Source organism: Neolamprologus brichardi, chromosome 3 (genome assembly GCF_056152115.1).
Source record: "Neolamprologus brichardi isolate AB-2024 chromosome 3, ASM5615211v1, whole genome shotgun sequence".
Classification (NCBI taxonomy): domain Eukaryota; kingdom Metazoa; phylum Chordata; class Actinopteri; order Cichliformes; family Cichlidae; genus Neolamprologus; species Neolamprologus brichardi.
In genome coordinates this window covers 25,381,418-25,399,439 of record NC_142106.1, presented here as the reverse complement: position 1 = coordinate 25,399,439, position 18,022 = coordinate 25,381,418, and the positions used below count along the sequence as shown (strand labels likewise).

At 40.7% G+C, this 18,022-nt stretch overlaps 1 protein-coding gene across 3 annotated transcripts in view; it reads right to left on the bottom strand.

Moving 5' to 3' along the window:
• Positions 1 to 18,022, bottom strand: part of nhsl2 (NHS-like 2) — a 188,662-nt gene that overhangs the window by 15,912 nt on the left and 154,728 nt on the right. For all 3 annotated transcript variants that reach the window (XM_087835329.1, XM_087835336.1, XM_087835339.1), the window contains exons 3-4: positions 16,325 to 16,467; positions 10,546 to 10,795 (exon numbers count right to left, since the gene is read on the bottom strand). In XM_087835329.1, coding sequence (XP_087691455.1) covers positions 10,546 to 10,795; positions 16,325 to 16,467 — 393 coding nt within the window. The remainder of the gene's footprint in view (positions 1 to 10,545; positions 10,796 to 16,324; positions 16,468 to 18,022) is intronic.

The window sequence follows — 18,022 nt, the reverse complement described above, 5'->3', positions numbered from 1 at the left end:
GCACAGCAAATTCAATACTGAATGAGATTTGTCAGTAGGTTGAGCAAAGTCATCTCATATAGCAACTGTGGTAGAGCGGTTTCTTTCAGCTGGAAGATGGGTGGGTCGAGCCCTGGTTTGATCCCCTGCTCCTGCATGTTGAAGCATCATTGGGCAAGATACCGAACCCTAAGTTGCCTCCGATGTGTCTGTCAGTCCACGAGTGCCCGTGAATGTCAGATAAGATGCCTGAGCGTAACTTTTTTTTGTATGAATGTGTGTGAGGTCGGTTGAATGAGTGTTTTTTTCTTAATTACTTTTTTTTATAAATAAACACATCTTCTTACATATTGTTCAATGAAATCCCTGATACGTGACACTTGCATAAACAAATCCAGCTTCTGAACTATAAGACATGCTCCATGTCACAATGTTTTTTTTTCCCAGTGAGCTGATTTATTGACTTTCCTTTATGAGAAACATGGTTTCCATAACTAGGTAGAGTATTAGGGAAACCTGGTTTCTCCAGGATAAGTTCACCTGGGAAAATTGACGCTGATTCCTTCATTCCATTAGCAGGTAGAAAGTTTTGTAATTATTTTTTTACAAGCATGTGTAGCCCACTGTTCCTGCTTAATTGCCCTAACGGTCTATAGCACACAGTGTATTAAATGATGTGACCATAAACATCTTGACGCTGCTTAAAAACTATTTAAAAATAAAGAAAACAGTAACAAACTGCTGCTGCAGTTGCTTAGAAGAAACTTTACAGCAGGTATCTCTAACTTTTGCAGCCAACGTGTGCTAGTGTGACTTTTGTGAACGCTAAACCAGCATTAAAATGCTCTAAAACTCGAGGTTTAGCGAGCAACTTTGTCTGGAGCTTTCAGCTGTGTCCCATGACCAGCTAATCATTTTAACAAAGACGCTCAAAATGTGAACCCAGAAATTTAAATCCAACCTTTTCCAAAGCGCTGATCAACAGTCATTGGCTGTCCCATTAAAATAATTTTAAAAGGGACACTTGAACTCTCTTTAATGGCACAACTGTATTTGGATGTGTAATAATGATTCCTGCTGTTACTTAGATGTCTGAAATAAACATGCTTTTATCACCATCTTAACATTTAGAAACCTTTTGCTCGGCAAATCATCAAACTAATAACTCGAATCATCAAAACTTCCTGACACTTCCTGCTTCTAAATCTTTGAACACTCTAAATCTTTTTTCCCCTAACAACAGCAAACCTGGATTCATGATTTAAGTCCTGACTCCTTCCGCTCGTCTGCTTTACTCATTGACTAACCTGCCCGTTTTTCCACCTGTCCTTTTATCTCTCCATCTTTCCAAGAGCCTATTCCCTTCAGTTATTCATCCTCTGTTTATTTTTGCAACAGTCTCCCTATTTAGCTCATTCACTGACTGTCACTCAATCGGCGTTCCCCTCTGTGCATGAATAAGCACGAGTGTTTGAGTCGAAGCGTCTCCAGCTTTCCAGCAGAGAGGCTAAAGCTGTGACTCAGCCGTGGAGTGGAGCTAAATACGACTTCCTGTCTGACTGTCATGCATTCACCCACTTCCTGCTGGTGTGGGTCCCTCTGTAACGGCGACACCATAGTTACAATTTTGCATCCTCCAGTCTTGGCTAGCTAACTTTCCTACTTGAATATTCAGAGCAGTTCCCACTTTCAAGATCAGTCTCACCAAGCTGTTATTAGCAGGCTGTAAGTCTTCTTGTTGCTTCTGTGGGCATCACTAACAGACTCTGTTTAAACTATCAGCCTTCCACCAGTCACAAATCCTAATGTCTCCTCAGTATAAGCCTTGTTAAACTGCTCAGCTGCCTGCATGCAGTGAGTCTTAAGGACACAGAGGCTAGAATAACTTTGGGCAAGAGAGAGAAACATAACAATCACAAAATACCACGTAACCTTACAGTATATTACAAGTTTCTAACAATTCTCATGACATAAAATAACATATAAGAGTGTTTTCAGTTTAAAAGTAGGACAACGTTGGGATCTAAGCAGAGTGATGGAGGCAAAAACGCACCAGACTGTTGCCTTAACAACACACATTGTTCAGACTTTATCTTTTGGACTTAAAACTTTTAAGGAATCAACATTAACATTCCAGCTAATGCCATAATGGTTTCTGGAGATATAAGTGACCATATATTTGTAAAGAAGGGTGGATTCCTAAGTTATCGGCTAATGCTAGCAAGCTTGGCTAGCAAGCTACATGTATAACCTGCATGAGGGAAACATGCACAAAAACACCAGCCAATCACTGCTAGCGAACAGGCTAATGGAAAACTAGGTGAGGACTGGCAGAATAGCTATGACCATAATTTTAAGCTAACAAATTTCAAATGGATGAATTTGAATTTTTTTTTCAATCATAACTTGTGAAGTTGTTATGAAGGAAGAAATTATTCATAGAGAGACTCAGAGAAAAACAGTTTTTCCTGTCACGCTATAAACACGGTTTAAGTCAGGTTTCCTTGGCCCGTCACTGTAAAATTGACTGCTAAGCCCCATTCACACAGACCTAGAAACCAGCCAATATACTGTGAACAGCTGCAGTCGCAAGTGTGAAAAGTGCAAGTGTAAAACTTGTTGCAAAGAGGTATTCGGGTGCTTCACTATAAATCTTTTAGCAGGTTGCCACCATCAGCAGAAGTTTGCATGCTTCCCAGATTGTAGTGAAAGCATGAAAAGTACAACACAAACTAAAAAAACAAACTTACATGTGTACCTCACTGTTCCTGCCTAGTTGCCCTAATGGTCTACAGCACACAGTGTTTTGAATTATGTGACCATAAACATCTTGACGCTGCTTAAAAACTATTTAAAAATACAGAAAACAGTAACTGCTGCTGCAGTTGCTTAGAGGAAACATTACAGCAACTGCTAATGTGACTTTTTTGACAGGGAATGCTAAACCAGCATTAAAATGCTCTAAAACTCGAGGTTTAGTGATCAACTTTGTCTGGAGCTTTCAGCTGTGTCCCATGACCAGCTAATCATTTTAACAAAGACGCTCAAAACTTGAACCCAGAGATTTAAATCCAACCTTCTCCAAAGTGCTGATCAACAGTCATTGGCTGTCCCATTAAACCAAAGACACTTTGCTTTAAAATCAAAGCTGCACCTTTGAAACTAGGTGGTTGTGGTGATAAGGGACAACTTTAACTTTGGAGAGGATTATTCTCCACCTCTTGTTTGCATTCCAGCACAACTCGGCGAGTAAATCTCGAGTGTCTGTAGGCAAGTCGGCCTCTTCCAGGCAAAATGCAGGTGACAGCAGAAATCTGCTAGGACAAAACAATCACAAGGACATTTTTGGTGCTGCACTTTCTTTATGAATGTTTTTTTCCCAGAAACAGCCAGCAACTTCCAGCCACTCACCAACCAGTCGAGCATAAAGCGGTTAACGAGTGCCAAACAGTTATCACCTCAACAGACTATGTCTGTGAAACGAAGTCCTAATTCAACATCATAAGTTGTTACTTGGTTTAGGGTTTAGGAAGAGAACGCTTTGTGGTATAGCACAGCCTTTTGCAACGTTAAACAGCACTTCACCACAGTTCAGTGCTACATATCCAATTTTATGACATCAATATGAGCAATCTTACAGCTTGAACAAGCAACCTGTAGGGGTGCGTTGGGTTAAATGACAATCCCATCTTTGCGTTGAAGTTTCGGCTCTGTAAACAGTAACCGACAAAAGATGAATTATCACAATGAAGACTTCTAAAGCTCTAACAGAACCACTGAAGCCGAAGTAGTGCCATATGTTTATACTAGAAAAAAACTGTAAAATTAAGCATTTCAGAAATTCATAACTTCCTCTTATTAACATCAGCACCTTCCCCCTCAGTTTATAAGTGTTACACAGCATAACAAATAACTTCCTGTGTTATTCAGCTACTGCTGACCCTGGCTTATCATCTATCTTACTGTTTGCACTGAATGCCATCAAGAGATGCATCTAAATTGCAGCTCACTAAATGGATTCGTCTTGTGACAAAGGGCACAGCGTGGAGCTGACAGGATTTGCAGAAGTTTTTCAAAAGTTCCACCCCCTGTCAGATTCCTTGTAGTTGGAGGCGCTCCAGGTAAGCCAAGAGGATTAGACCGTCGGCAGCTCAGCAGCAGGAATGCCTGTCTCTCACTCTCTGTCTCTCTCCACTAAAGCGCTCAGACTTTCTGCATTCTTCATTCACAAGTACATTCAGAAAGCATCTGATTCGGGGTCTGGGACTGTTTTGCTCTTTTTATAGGAAACAGCAGCATTTGCACTAAACTCCTCGCTTATGTCCAAGCCTCATTAGCTGTTATATTTGTAGGATTATTGACAGATTTACAAAATAAACAACTGCTAAATTATTTGAATTGTGAGGTTAAAAAAATGTTACTTTGACTAGATAAAAATTGAAGAGTCCATCTTCAGATAAGCTTTCTGTGTCATTATCCACAAATTAAGACAACTGTGGAACAATGGTGAACATTCCCAGGAGTGGCCATCCTACCACAAAAAGCACTGTAGGCCTCCTTTGCCTCACGACTCAGCAATAACTCAAATGTGACAGGTTACATGGGAAAACCACTGCTGACCAAAAGAAACAGGACAGCTTGTCTCACATTTGCTAAAACCATCTCTATGATCCCCCAAACCTTTGGGAAAATATTCTGTGGACAGAAGTTGAAGTCCCGTTACATGTGGCATAAAACATAAAACTAACGCTCAAAACATCTTTATATAACGGTCAAACATGGTGGTAGTGTGATAGTTGCTTCAGAAGCTGGATAATTTGCTGTAATTGATGGAAACGTGAAATATGCTCTCAACCAGAAAATCCTGGAGGAGAATGACCGACCACCAGTATATGCCCCGATCCTAAATACACCAGCTCTTTTCCCTTAAAACTGCACTTTGCTAACCATCCCATATATATCTATATATATATATATATATATATATATATATATATATATATATATATATATATATATATATATATATATATATATATATATATATATATAGCTAGATATATAGCTAGATAGATAGATAGATAGATAGATAGATAGATTTGAAGTATGTTAATATCAATTAAGCCATAGGTGTCAAACTCTGGCCCGCGGGCCAAATTTGGCCCGCAGCCTAATTACATTTGGCCCACGAAGCCATACCAAATTATTATTAGAGCTGGCCTACTGCTATTATACAGCTAATATATATATTGTTTAGTATTAAGCTTTGCTTGTTCCATATTCAGTTTTTCAAAACTTGTTTGAGTCCATAAGAAAAGATTCATTCTTAAATCTGGAGGAAGATTTTTTTTTTCAATAAATATTAACGTTAGCCCGCGACCTTGTTCCAGTTTTGAATTTTGGCCCACTGTGTATTTGAGTTTGACACCCCTGAATTAAGCCATTCATTTTCCGCTGCTTATCCAATCACAGTGGCTGCTAGAGCCTAACCTAGCTGACAAGATATAGGAATCACCTTGGGCAGACAGACAATTAATATTATTGAAAGAAATAAATAAATAAAAAACTGTGTAACCATAATATAATATAATATAATATAATATAATATAATATAATATAAATAAAAAATGTTACCAAATAAAATGTCAATCAAACCTTGTATAAAAAGATCTAAACATACTTGTTCACTTTGTTCAACCTCAAATCAATTCAAATTATTCTGTGAGCAAATGCCTGAAAATGCAAAATTACACCAGCGACGTCTTTTTCACTGTCTGATCACATTTAGCTCGATATCCGTGGATGTCTGGTGTTTGGTAGGGCTGCTCAGAGACACAACAATGTCCGCCTTTCTGCAATTCAAAAACCCTCCAAATCACCCAGGACTCTCGAATATGTGATTACATTAAAATTTTACCGATGAACTCTGTCGAGAAAAAATAAGCACAGACCGATGGCGTCTGCCTGCTGCTTGTCTCTCAGCCTCTGTTGCATTCACATCTTTCACAGGCTAAAGTGCTTCAGTCATTCATGAAAATTGCTGGAGCGAGATGTGAGGGAGAGGAAGGAAAGTGGGAGGTGGGAGCTGCGACCAAAAAAAAAAGGAAGCTCTCTCACTACCCTCCATTCATTATTCTTCCATTGTGTATCTCACTGTATGCATTTTCTGTCCTCTGTCATCCTCATCACTTCTCCACCTTTCCCTCCATCTTTTTGTCGCTGCTGCTTGTAATTCTTCTTTTTTTGGGGTGGGGGGTGGACGAGGGAGGAGGAAGAGTGGTGAGTTACCATGGCAACAGCAAGCTGGCTGAGAGCTACCTGTTCTCTGGCATAGGAGGAGGAGGAGGAGGAGGGAAAAAAGCAAGAGACGGAGTGTAAAAGAGACAGAGGGATGGTGACAAGTTGGATAAGTCTGATGATATCTTATTTTTTTCTCATTTTATCCAAATCTGATAACAAGACCAAAACAAATCAGTGAGAAACCCTGAGAACAGCTGTTTTACGTGCATCCAAATGGCCTTTTTTGACTTATTCTGTTGTGTAGTTGAGCTTCATTTGCGTCTAAAACAAATAACTGGGCCGCACCTTTGCACAGGGTGACACCATAATTCATTACCGCTAATGAGAGCACAGCAGTTTATGTGGCTCAACCCGAAATACACTACAGAAAATGTGTATGCATACTCTGCAAAAAATAGTACCCAAGAAGCATGCTATTTACCCCTGTTGGGGCACTGCTCGCTAAACCTGATCCTGTTCATTTAATGAAACCACAGACAGGCTTGATGGAAGGAAAAGAAGGAAAACAGAAGGAGAAACGTCAGTCTTATACTCAAAGTTCTTTGCTCTTCCTCTCGGTGTGAAGGAAGTGAATACCCACCCAAGTACAACGCCACAGGCATGCATCATTATACCTGACCTTCTCCTCCTCTACACAGTGGGTGAGGTGAGGCGGGTGAGGAGAAATGGAGAAAGAGATATTTAACTATAGATGGATATGCGCAAGAAGGAGGAGAGAGGCATCCAGTGACGAAGCAGTTGCTATGCCAAAAAACCAGGAGGACCACACATGCATGCAAAGACACACACACAAACGTAGGCAAAGTAAACAAGGAGGAGGCTGAGTGGAAGCAGGAGTGTCAGAACGATGTTGCTGAGGGTGACCACAGCATACTAACAGCTCTGACAGCACACACACACACACACACACACACAGGCAATGCACACAAGCAGAGCTGACTGCCAGAGATGGGCGAGCGTGATATAGAATGTGATCATAGGAAGAAAATGTCCTCGATGTCAAGTCTTGTTTCTGCAGCATTTTCTCCCTCAAAGCTACAGGGAATCTGTCCACATCGTGCAGCGTCACCTGAGTTGTGGCTTCTGGCATTAACATGCGAGCTGATGCTGAAGCTTTCCCACTGTTTTTAATAACACTCTGCATCTGTTCTCTTCTCAAATCACTCCCAATTATTTCTTCCTCAAGAGAATTTAATAAGGGGCTGGGGGTGAAACGTCTTCACTCGGTGATCTTATGCCACGGATTCTCTCGGCGTGTTTCCGCTTCACCGGAAGACTTCACCTGAAAATGTTTCCTTACACCTGTGTTATGAAATGGCTTTGTCTATGCCAATCTCATGAGTCAAGAAATCAAGTTTAATGTGTGGACTGGATGTGGCGCAAATACATTTCCAAAAGGTGACTGATGTTTCCCATGCTGAGTGCCTTACATCAGCTGTAGGAACACAACAAGCTTTTAACTCTGAATTCTCGAAAGAGCAAGCCCGGCATGAAGCACACACACACGGTGCTGTTCAAAACTCTCAAACCACTCCTGATTTCTTGAAAATCTTTTGTTCACAAGCAGCCAGAGTGTCAAGATCCTGGGTCACTGAGTTTTTAGACTTTACAGTTTATTTTTAACATCTTCCAGTGATTCTTAGTTTGTGCTGTTATTTGCCTTGAGTTTTCCTTTTCCTTATTTCTCACTAATATTTTTGGTATATTGCTCTTTATGCATTTTCTCAGTTAGTTAATTCATGTCTGTGTTTTCATGTTTAGTCATCTCATTTCTCTTCCGGTCTTATTTTGGCCATTATTTGTCGTCTGTGCCTGATGTTCAATTTTACTTCCCCTCGTCTTGTTCCCTTGATTGTCTGCACCTGTGTTGTTCCCCTCAGGTGTGATCACGTACTTGTGTAGCTTCAGTTTTCCCTTTTTCTTTGTTGGTGTGTTATTTAATTCTGTTTCCCATCAGTTTGTTTTCCTGCTTTTCCCTGGACTCCCAGGGTTGTCTCTTGTTGGACTCTTTTGGAATATAGCACATGACTGGTCTGTATTTGGGGGTCCACTGCCACACTTGTAATTTTTTTTTTAAAGTGGTCCTGAGCAATAGTTTTCCAGGACTAAAATGATCTATAGCAGATAAACAGTATCTGGAAGTTTTGTCCTTAAGAAATGGGAAAAAGATCCAGTAAAGACCTGCCACAGGAGCTGGGAAATTTATCTGGTCTTTCAGCTGATCCGTCTACTGTTCACTGGACCCTCATCAGAAATGGTCTCAGTTGAAGGGTGGCTGTCAAGAAACCATTTTTAAGGAAGGGAAACATGGAGAAAAGACTGAGGTATGAAAATTACATAAGAACTGGACTTGTGTAATTTCATTGACAACAAATCTTATGGAGTGATGCAATCCATATTTAAAACTTTTACTTCCAATTCTCATCTATATGCATGGAGCAGGTCAGGAGAGAGGTGCAACAGCGAGAGTCTGCAGCCATGTATAAAACATCATGGTTGCATTTCAGCCAGTCGTGTTGGAGAGGTTGTCAAAACTAATTGAATTATGAATGCTGTCATAGACTTTAGATGGTTTGGACATGTGCAAAGGAGAGATAGAGGGTATCCTGGACAAAGCATGTTGAGTATGGAGTAGCCATTTGGAAAAATACAGATGACCAGAGAGGAGGGGTAGGGTGAGATGGAGGAATATGATCCACTGTGGCAATTCGTAGAGGTAGCAGCTGAAAAGGGATAAACAAGACACTATGAGGACTGTCAAAGACGACCATGCACCATGTGGAAGAGGTATCTGCCAAATTTGTTGAGCAGGATTAATATTAGCACTGTTTTTCAGCCTGGAGCATACAGTTCTTCTTTGGAGAAAGACAAGATTGTGTTGCTTTTCCAGCACGCATTTAATACACAACCACAAAGAAGCTAAAGCCAAATTGGACTGATGTGACCTCCAAAGGGATGGAAATTCAGATTTACCACATGTTGTAGCTTTCCTTGAGTCTGATTTGCCATGACAGCTGTCACACAACTCCTTCGAGAACAGCACAGGTGACAGTGAATGCCCTCACAAAGCCAGGACTCTAAAACCAACAGTGTTGTTGTTTTGCTGCTCACAGAAACCATCTTTATTTGGAGATAAAATCATTTCTATTCTCAACATGACAGGAGCCATCTGAAAGCTGCCAAATGATGATTCATTTCCAATAGAATCTCATATTCAGGCTTAATCAATTTAATTTTGAATTATTTTTCAGTGAAATTTCATATTGAAGCCATAAATTCTAATAAATGCGAAAAAAGGCTCAAAGGCACCTGGCTGCACCAATCAACAAGCATCTTGGCACATCTCTCATCAGCCCAGATAATTAACCTCAGTCTAACCCCTGTACTCAATAAGCATCTGACATCTTCAACAAGGCTCCAACTAATGGCATTTTCCATTATTATATGAGTATTTGACTAACAGGTATGCTTAGGGGTGTCTATCTTCAATCTATGGCTCAAAGTTGAGTTTTCGAGTTGGCTATATGACAACCAGAACCCCAAAGATGCTCAATGCTCACATTTGAGAAGATGAAACCAAAGTATGTTTGCCTTTTTTTTTTTTAAATGAATGACCCAAACTCTGCTGATTACGAATCCCGAATCACTTAAGCGCTTCTTTAAAATGAGCACAACTTGAGCTGTTGACCATCTCACAGCTGGACTGGAAACATTACCACTAATTCACAGGCTGGATGCCAATCGTCTCTGTGTTTACACGTACCCATTAAAACACAGCAAACTCTTTTTACTTTGATGGCTCGGGATCACTCTGGTCCAGCCAATGAAACATTCATGTGTTCCCTCAGAGGAACTGTAGCTGTGCCAGTCCAAAAAACTTCTAAGAAAGATCAAGGAAGTATTACACTTTCTATGCTGACTTTGTCCGCAATTTTCATGCGGCACTACCTCTGTAATGCTGTCGCCATGAAAACATCCTGGAGGCTCAGCTGACTCAGATGCATGTGTCAGAGTAATGACTTTCAATCAGTTGCATACACTCACCTTTCCTGTCAGTTCACCACAGTGTTGTTTAGAAACACAGCAAGAAATAGACTTCAGAAATACTCCCATTGCCTTATACGTGCACCTTCACATTGCAGTTTCCACAAAATTCTTAATTTGTAAATTCATTTGGTCATTTAAGACTGCATCAAATATACTGACAGCATTAGCAATTGTTACCGCACCTGATCTTAGACTATTTTGGGCATTTCGTCTTTGTACCTGTGACGTCGAGTGGTAAGTAGTGCGCCGGTGTGCGTCTTCCCAGGTGCCAGCGAGGTTTTTCGGCGACTGGCGGTCCAGTTGTGGCCGACGTGGCAGTACTGCTGCTACTGTTGTTACTGCTCCAGCCTAGAGGGGGCCGGTCTGAGCTGCAGGGGGATGGAGACGGGGATGGAGATAGGTCGGTAACAGACCTCAGACCAAACACAGAGGAGGTGGTTTCATCTTCGTAGAGCTGCTTTGATGCTGGCTGCAAGAAGAAGCAGAAAGGGAAAACCGCTATGTCATCAAATAGTGATGCACAGTTTGATATACTGAAGTCGAGAATGGTTGAAAGGGTCTGATTTCCCCAGGAAGATATATATAACCTTTTAGAAAGTACTGTCGAAAGTACTTTTACCTTTTGATTTCTTAGTTTTTTACATATTTGTCACTTAAAAAAGCCTTTTTACCCACTCTCTTTCTTATCTTTGAATCATGAACTTCTTTAGATGTTGTTCTGGGTTCATTTGTGACCTCCTGGATGAGTCGTCCATGTTCTTTTGGAGTAATTTTGGCAGAATTATCACTTATTTTTAGTTGGGTTATGTTTGTTTAGCATTAAAACATGCCATATAGGTGTTAGACCTTGGTTATTTGGATGGATATCTGCAGATGAAAGATCAGTATTTGATCAAAATTGTTCTGACAGCTGGAAAGAAAGCGATTTCAAGAACTGGTGTTCTATTATTTAGCTTCATGTTCAAACTAAATAATAAAAAAGCTATTTAAAAATTTAAAAAAACATGGAAAAAAACAAAGAAATCAGAAAAGGGGCAAATACTCTTTTTTAGTACTGTAAATATAAATATGGAGCCGGCATATTTATTTACTTATCCATTTATTAACCACTTGTTACTGGTTCTCATAATCACCTTTATGAACGGTAGGGCTGTATCTACTGTGGAATTATGGGCTGAAAAAAATAGTATATTATATTACATGAAGTACCAGTCAAAATGCTGGACATGTTCAAATTACATCACACTACCTTTGAACAGTTAGTCGGTATAAGCTGATGTAATGAAATCGATAAATGCAACTGTGAGTAGATGTCACATCATTTGGCAATAAGCTTATATCAGTCAACAATGCCAATATGTTCAGACACTATACTTGCGCATCCTTCATAAATGACTGTTAGCTTTTACATTTACACGTCCAGGAGTTAAAGTGAAATAGATATGTATTCATTTGGAGGTGTGAAATAAAAGTCTCATAAACTTGTTTTTACTCTGTTTGGTCGAGCAACCTCACAACATGTTACTAGGCAGGTAGTGTAAAGTTGACCTGTTCATTACATGATGAACTTTGTATGAATCCCAGCTCAAAATAATCCTTATTTGTCAATCCGAGCTGTGACTGGGTGTAGCTCTTCAGTTCATCCATTGTTTTAGGCCAACTTTATTCTGATTGGTTGCCTCTGTTTAATGGAAGGCTTGAATACATGGCTAAATAATGGTTACCCATTTTCATACAAATTGAATGTTGGAGGCTAAAGGCTTTACTTTTTAATAAAAAACAAAAAATAAAAACATGAGTGTTTCTCATGTAGAAAAAAAATCAGATTCTGCACTCAGTGAGATTATTTGAAAAATGTTTCAGGCTACCTGCAGAGTAAAAGAAAATCTAACATGCTGCTTAAAATCCAAATAACTTTAGTCAGTTTCTTTAGTTAAATCCAAAATATTGTCTTCCCCTTCAGTCATGGTAATGCATCCTGAGCTCCAATGGTTCAAATCTAATTTCCTCACAACAAGATCTCCATTTCCCTCATATTGTACACTTTCAAACTCTTTAAAAGTTATTGTTCCCATTTTCTGCCCAAACTGTTTTGAAAATTAGCCAATAAAGCACTTTCCCCCTTTAAACTGCTGTTACTGGCTCAAACACACAAGAAAAACCAAATAACCTCAGAATTCAATTTGCAGTAAAAATCAATAGAACCAAAATCCTGTAGGAGTCCAGACAGCCAGCGGAGGTCATCTACTCATGAACCTCCTCCAAAATTAAATGTTTTGTCCCCTTTAAGCAACTTCAGTGCCTGTAAGAGGAAGGATTAGTAGGGTAGATAAGCAGTCAGCAGGGTTACAAAACAGAGAACGCAAGAAAATGCTGTCTCATTTTCACCTGTCTCATAAAACTGAGAGAGCTAATGCAGAGGAATGACAGATGTGAATCTGAAGCGAGTTAGAAACATAAAAAAGAAAAAACTGATTTGACGTGATTAGCTGACAGGGAGGGAAACTGACAGAGCAGCAGAGACACTGTTTGTTCTGTCCCTGATGGCAACAGGAAGGTGCAGCTGTGAGGGAACGGGCATCTGTCAACTGTCTGCCACTAGATCTACAGTATCAGTATCTCTGCCCTTAAGCAAGGCAATGAAACTGTCGAGGCTGCTGCAATGCAGGAAACACTCCAGTCTATCCTCCGCCTCGTGAGAGACATAAAGCTATCTCGTGGGAATCTGCCATTCTCTAATTGAAATGAGCCCAAACAGAGAGAAAGGCATTAAGTTAAGAGAGCTCTTTAGCAGCTCGCTGAAGGAATATTGCGTCAGTCGGTGTGCAGGAAATGTGCAGCCATCTTGCAGTAAAATCACGGTGGGAGTTCAATGAGCTGGGGAAATAGACTGAGAAGTACTAATGGAAAAGGGAGAGAGTGAAAAAAAGAGAGGCTCTATGTATAGCTGTAGCTTGTTTGACAAATTGTGATCATAGATTATCATTGAGATGCCCTGAAGCACTTTAACATCTATGTTTGCATTCTCTTTCTCGCCTTCAAAAATCAGTCAGTAAGTCCTCAATGTGCAGGCGCTGGCTGACAAGAAAGCACTTACGTCACATGCTATTTTGATTTCTTATGGAGTGCTAATGATACTTCCATCTGGAAGACACTAAATGGTTTGGCATTTGTTTGTAGAAACCTGCTGAGAGTGTGAAAAGGACGATGACTAATCCTGAGAAATCTGAATGAGGGGGCGGGATATACCGTGCAACAGCTCTCAGATAATTCGGCTTCATGGGAAAAAAAATAAAGGGATGATGACAACAGCAGTGAAGCATTTTGTCACAACACAACTTTCAGCCGTAAAACCGTCTGATATGCCGAAGCAGTAATTTGTTGGAATAGTGCATTGTGTCGCCGATTTGCTGAATTAAGCTGTCCAACGGCCAATTAGAAGACATGCTCATTCCGAACTTCAAGTTACAATCATTAATAGAAAAGGATGGAGTCTTTATTATCAGTCCTCATTGAGCGGAGCAAATCTGCATCAGTGATCAGTCAAGGACAAACAACGCGCAGAAGTTCAAATAATACAGAGGCAATACACACACAAGCACAGACATGTAAATGTGAACAGAGACACGGCAATTAGAAGATGCCAAACGCAGACTCAGTTTCCACTTGGCATGTCATACTATAACTAAAAGAGAAATTAAAGACTTTTAGGAGCCTTAATGCCACTAATGGCTAAAACATAAAAACGGGATGGCAACCTATGTTCAACTAGGAAAAACTAGTAGTTGTTCAGGAACTGCATTGAATTTTTTGATGCCAGTGATTGATTGCAAGCATTTGCGACAGTGGCTGTCGGCCCGTGGGCGCACCCTGATTCCAATCAGTCACAACCTTGGAAAGAGTTTCATCCCATCCAAAGGTGACGATACAACCAATCATGTGCCAGATAGTTAGGAGACCTGTTGTGAACTACTGTATACAACAGGTCGAAATATCAGCTACCAAGTTGCATCAATGACTCGTGTGGACATTCAGGATCCATAAGAAAATTTTGGTCAACGTGACAAATTTTGTTGGACTTCAGGGCAAATCTATTCTATAAGTACGTCTTGCTGATACTATGTCTACTATGTCTTCTCTACAGCAAAGCTTCTGCATGAAGCTCAGTACAGGACTGGCCTATTGCTTCTTTAGCTAATAACGTTAATCATTTTATTACGCTACCATGTATCTTCTATCTAAGGCCCACAGACTGTATAAAAGATGGATATAGCTGCTGTGAACTATTAGTTTTTGAGGTCCTACTATGAAGAACTTGTTATTTTCCTGTTTGAAAGTTGAGGGGCTTTCCAGGAGCTTTTTACAAGCAAAGGTATCACCCCTGCTGGTGAGAAGAAGACTGCATTGGCTTCCCATTTCACATACAGAAGCTACAATCGTCATTTATATTGCCTTTGCTTGGGTCATTGGCCTTATTATGAATCTTACTCAGATAGGAACTGTCAAAATTTGACACTCCCTGAGGGCGGCAGCCTCCCTTAGCAGGACAATACTACAGAAGAACATGACAAAAAGGCTCCCAGTCTGATCAAGCATGCACAGATGTGCTGTCTGATGAATGGAGGCTCTATCCTGCAACCCAAAGGACATAAAGACTCCACTGCCAAGTACTGGTGCAGGCTCAGAACACCACCAGAGGTGCCACGTCCATACCCCAGCAGCTAGCTGTTTTGGCAGCATGAAGAAAAACCTACACACACTTATGTAGGTGGTTTTAACATTGTGTCTGTGAAGGTTCTCAGTCATCCAGGTCATCGTAGTCAAAGGAGCTTGCAAAGAAAAGCGTCTGGACTTCTTTAAGTTACTTGAAGACGTTTCACCTCTCATCCGAGAGGCTGATTGGGACCCACACCCAGTTCCACACCTTGGCTCAGGCAATTAGAGGATCATCAGGGGGTCCTTTTGTCCCTCTGTGGGGGGACACTCCCACCAGGTTTATATCTGGGACTCTCCACCATTTGACCTTAGAACTGAAGAAGCCTCTCGGATGAGAGGTGAAACGTCTTCAAGTAACTTAAAGAAGTCCAGACGCTTTTCTTTGCAAGCTCCTTTGACTTTTAACATTGTGGCTAATCTGCGCATCTCAGATCTTGCAACACAAAGCTAACTCCCAGAACAATAACAAAAAGTCCTGCATAAAAAACACAACCACAGAAAGAAAAAACAATGAACTAAATAAAAAGCTGTTGCTTGAAAAACGCTCACCATTTTCATATTTTGAAAAAGTCTTGAGGATTACAATTTTATTTATAGCCACACTCTCAAGGTCGATAAATCAAACTAAAATGATGATTCCAGTGAGCATGAAATGGCAAGATACACCAGATTTAATCAAAGGAATGGGCTTTTGTGGGATATTGTATCGAGGATGATCGAAAAATAATGAAATGGAGAAAAGAGACAGATTTATACTGCCTATAATTTTATTGTAAAGGGGGAAAAGCCTTTAAAATGAGGCAGGTAACATAAAATGAATATCAAGCACTGATTGGAAACAATAGAGAAATAATAAAGAGTGGAAACAGGACCACAAAAGGGCAGATGGAGTCGGGTGCAGTAGGTTAGCAGGAGTTTAGCGGGAATGTGAAGTCTGGTGTCTTGCTGTTCCGAGAGAAAAACGAAGAAGATAAGTGAAGTGGACACAGAGTGTGTGTGTGTGTGTGTGTGTGTGTGTGTGTGTGTGCATTTAGCACAGGCAGGATGAAGTCAGGTTTCACAGGTTTAAGAGGTGGAAAAAAGAGCGAGTTTAAAATAGGAAAGGTGGAGATTATTTATTGCGTTTGCTTGTTAAAGATGCGCAGCTTCAAATAGCTGCATATAAAATCTGAGCTTGGGTGTTTGTTCAGCAGAGAGGTGACATTTTGGTGTGACGGAGCCTCCTGATCAAATAAGATGGGTGTAAACATGAGCCTGCATGCGTGCGTCTGTGTGTGTTTACCAGAAAGATGAAGTCGGGCCTCTTGTTGTTGAGGGAGATGGGCGAGCGGCTGAGGGAGGTGGACGTGTCGTCGGAGCTCTGTGAGGACGGATGCCGGAAAGTCTGACCGGTCAGCTTGGTGTCGTACAACTGCTCCTCAAACTCTGAAAACACAGAAGAGCAAAAATAACAAAAAGATATAAATGCATGCATAAACTTGCTTTCTGCTGCATGCATGCAACTAAACTAAATCTTATTTGCATGGTTGAAAGTGGAGATCAGGGACGGCTGCTGCTTTGCATCAACCTGCAATCTCCCTCCTGTGACTCCTGGTTCAACTTGTGCCTTAAATGACTCCTTCAGCTTGTATTTAATCCTCCCAAGGGCTCCATCCCTTCCTCTTCTTTCATTTATTCCTTCTCCAAAACTCTCTTTCTTTGTGTTACACGCACTCTCTCGCACTCTACCTCCAAATATCAGACCAAATATCCCTCTCCGGCAGCTCCCTCAGGCCATTGTAAACAGATTCCTAACCCCCACCTCCCCCCTTTTTCTCTTGGTGCACACACACACAGACACGCTCCCCCTTTCAGCCATTCCTTTACCCCAAAACACACTCCCCATGTTCCACTCAGCTCTCTAACACACACACAGACACACACCCCCACAGACACTGAGCAGCTTTAGAGAAACAGCAGTGTCAGTGAGGTGAAAAAAGCTTGGAGTTGAACTTCCCGGAACAATATGGATTCCTTCCTGGTGATGTATGGTTGCCTAGCAATATAAGGAAGCAGATGACAACAAGCTAGAAAGAATAAATGGTGAAATATTTGTCTCAAGAATGAATGCTGTGTGTAAGAATAATAAACTAAGGTTTAAATTGGGAGAAACAAAGTTGTTTTCAGGATTTCAGGCTCTTTATGAAAGATGTTAGCCTCAGTTACGAAGATCGAAAGACCGGTCATTCATCTCTGATCGCGAGGGCAAAGTGTGTATTCCCCGGTTGATGAATACACACTCCAAAACGTCACCTTTAAAGCGATAGCTGTGCATTACCAGCATATTTCAAAAGTCTGAACTTTTGCACTGTGGTGAATGATCACTTCTTCCAGTTTACATTGTGCATTTCACAACTATTTTGCAATCTTTTACAGGCAACCCTGCGAGTGATCAAAACAATTGCTAGAAGGTTTTGGGTGCAGCACTCTATACCTGTTTGTTCTACCAGTTTCACCTAGCAGTTGCCATCAACCGTGAGCAACCACTTCACAACTGGTCATGGAATACACACTTTTCCCCAGAGGCCTATGGTGGCCAGCTCGCCGACCAGTCTCTACACCTGTGCGACCACATTTAGACATATGGCAAGATGAATTGATAGACCGATCCAGATCTGTACGTTATATGGACAAAGTCAGATCAGCTGTAAGTGGCATTATTGTAAAGTCGACGTGTTTAGAAACCACAGCAACTGCTGGGGCGCATAGTGTGTAAAAGTCTCCTCACTCAGTAACTTAACATCTGCACAAAATCTGCACCAGAAGCTTGATTGCATTGATTTCCATGGCCAAGTAGCTCCAGTAAGTGCAACGTGTAGGAAGATCTACTCATTTGTGCTGAGTAATAACAAAAATTAAGCACAAACGTCTTGTATATTTTGCACCATTCAATACAAATTAGTCAGTAAAATGTACAGTTGTAATCAAAGAACAAAAAAGC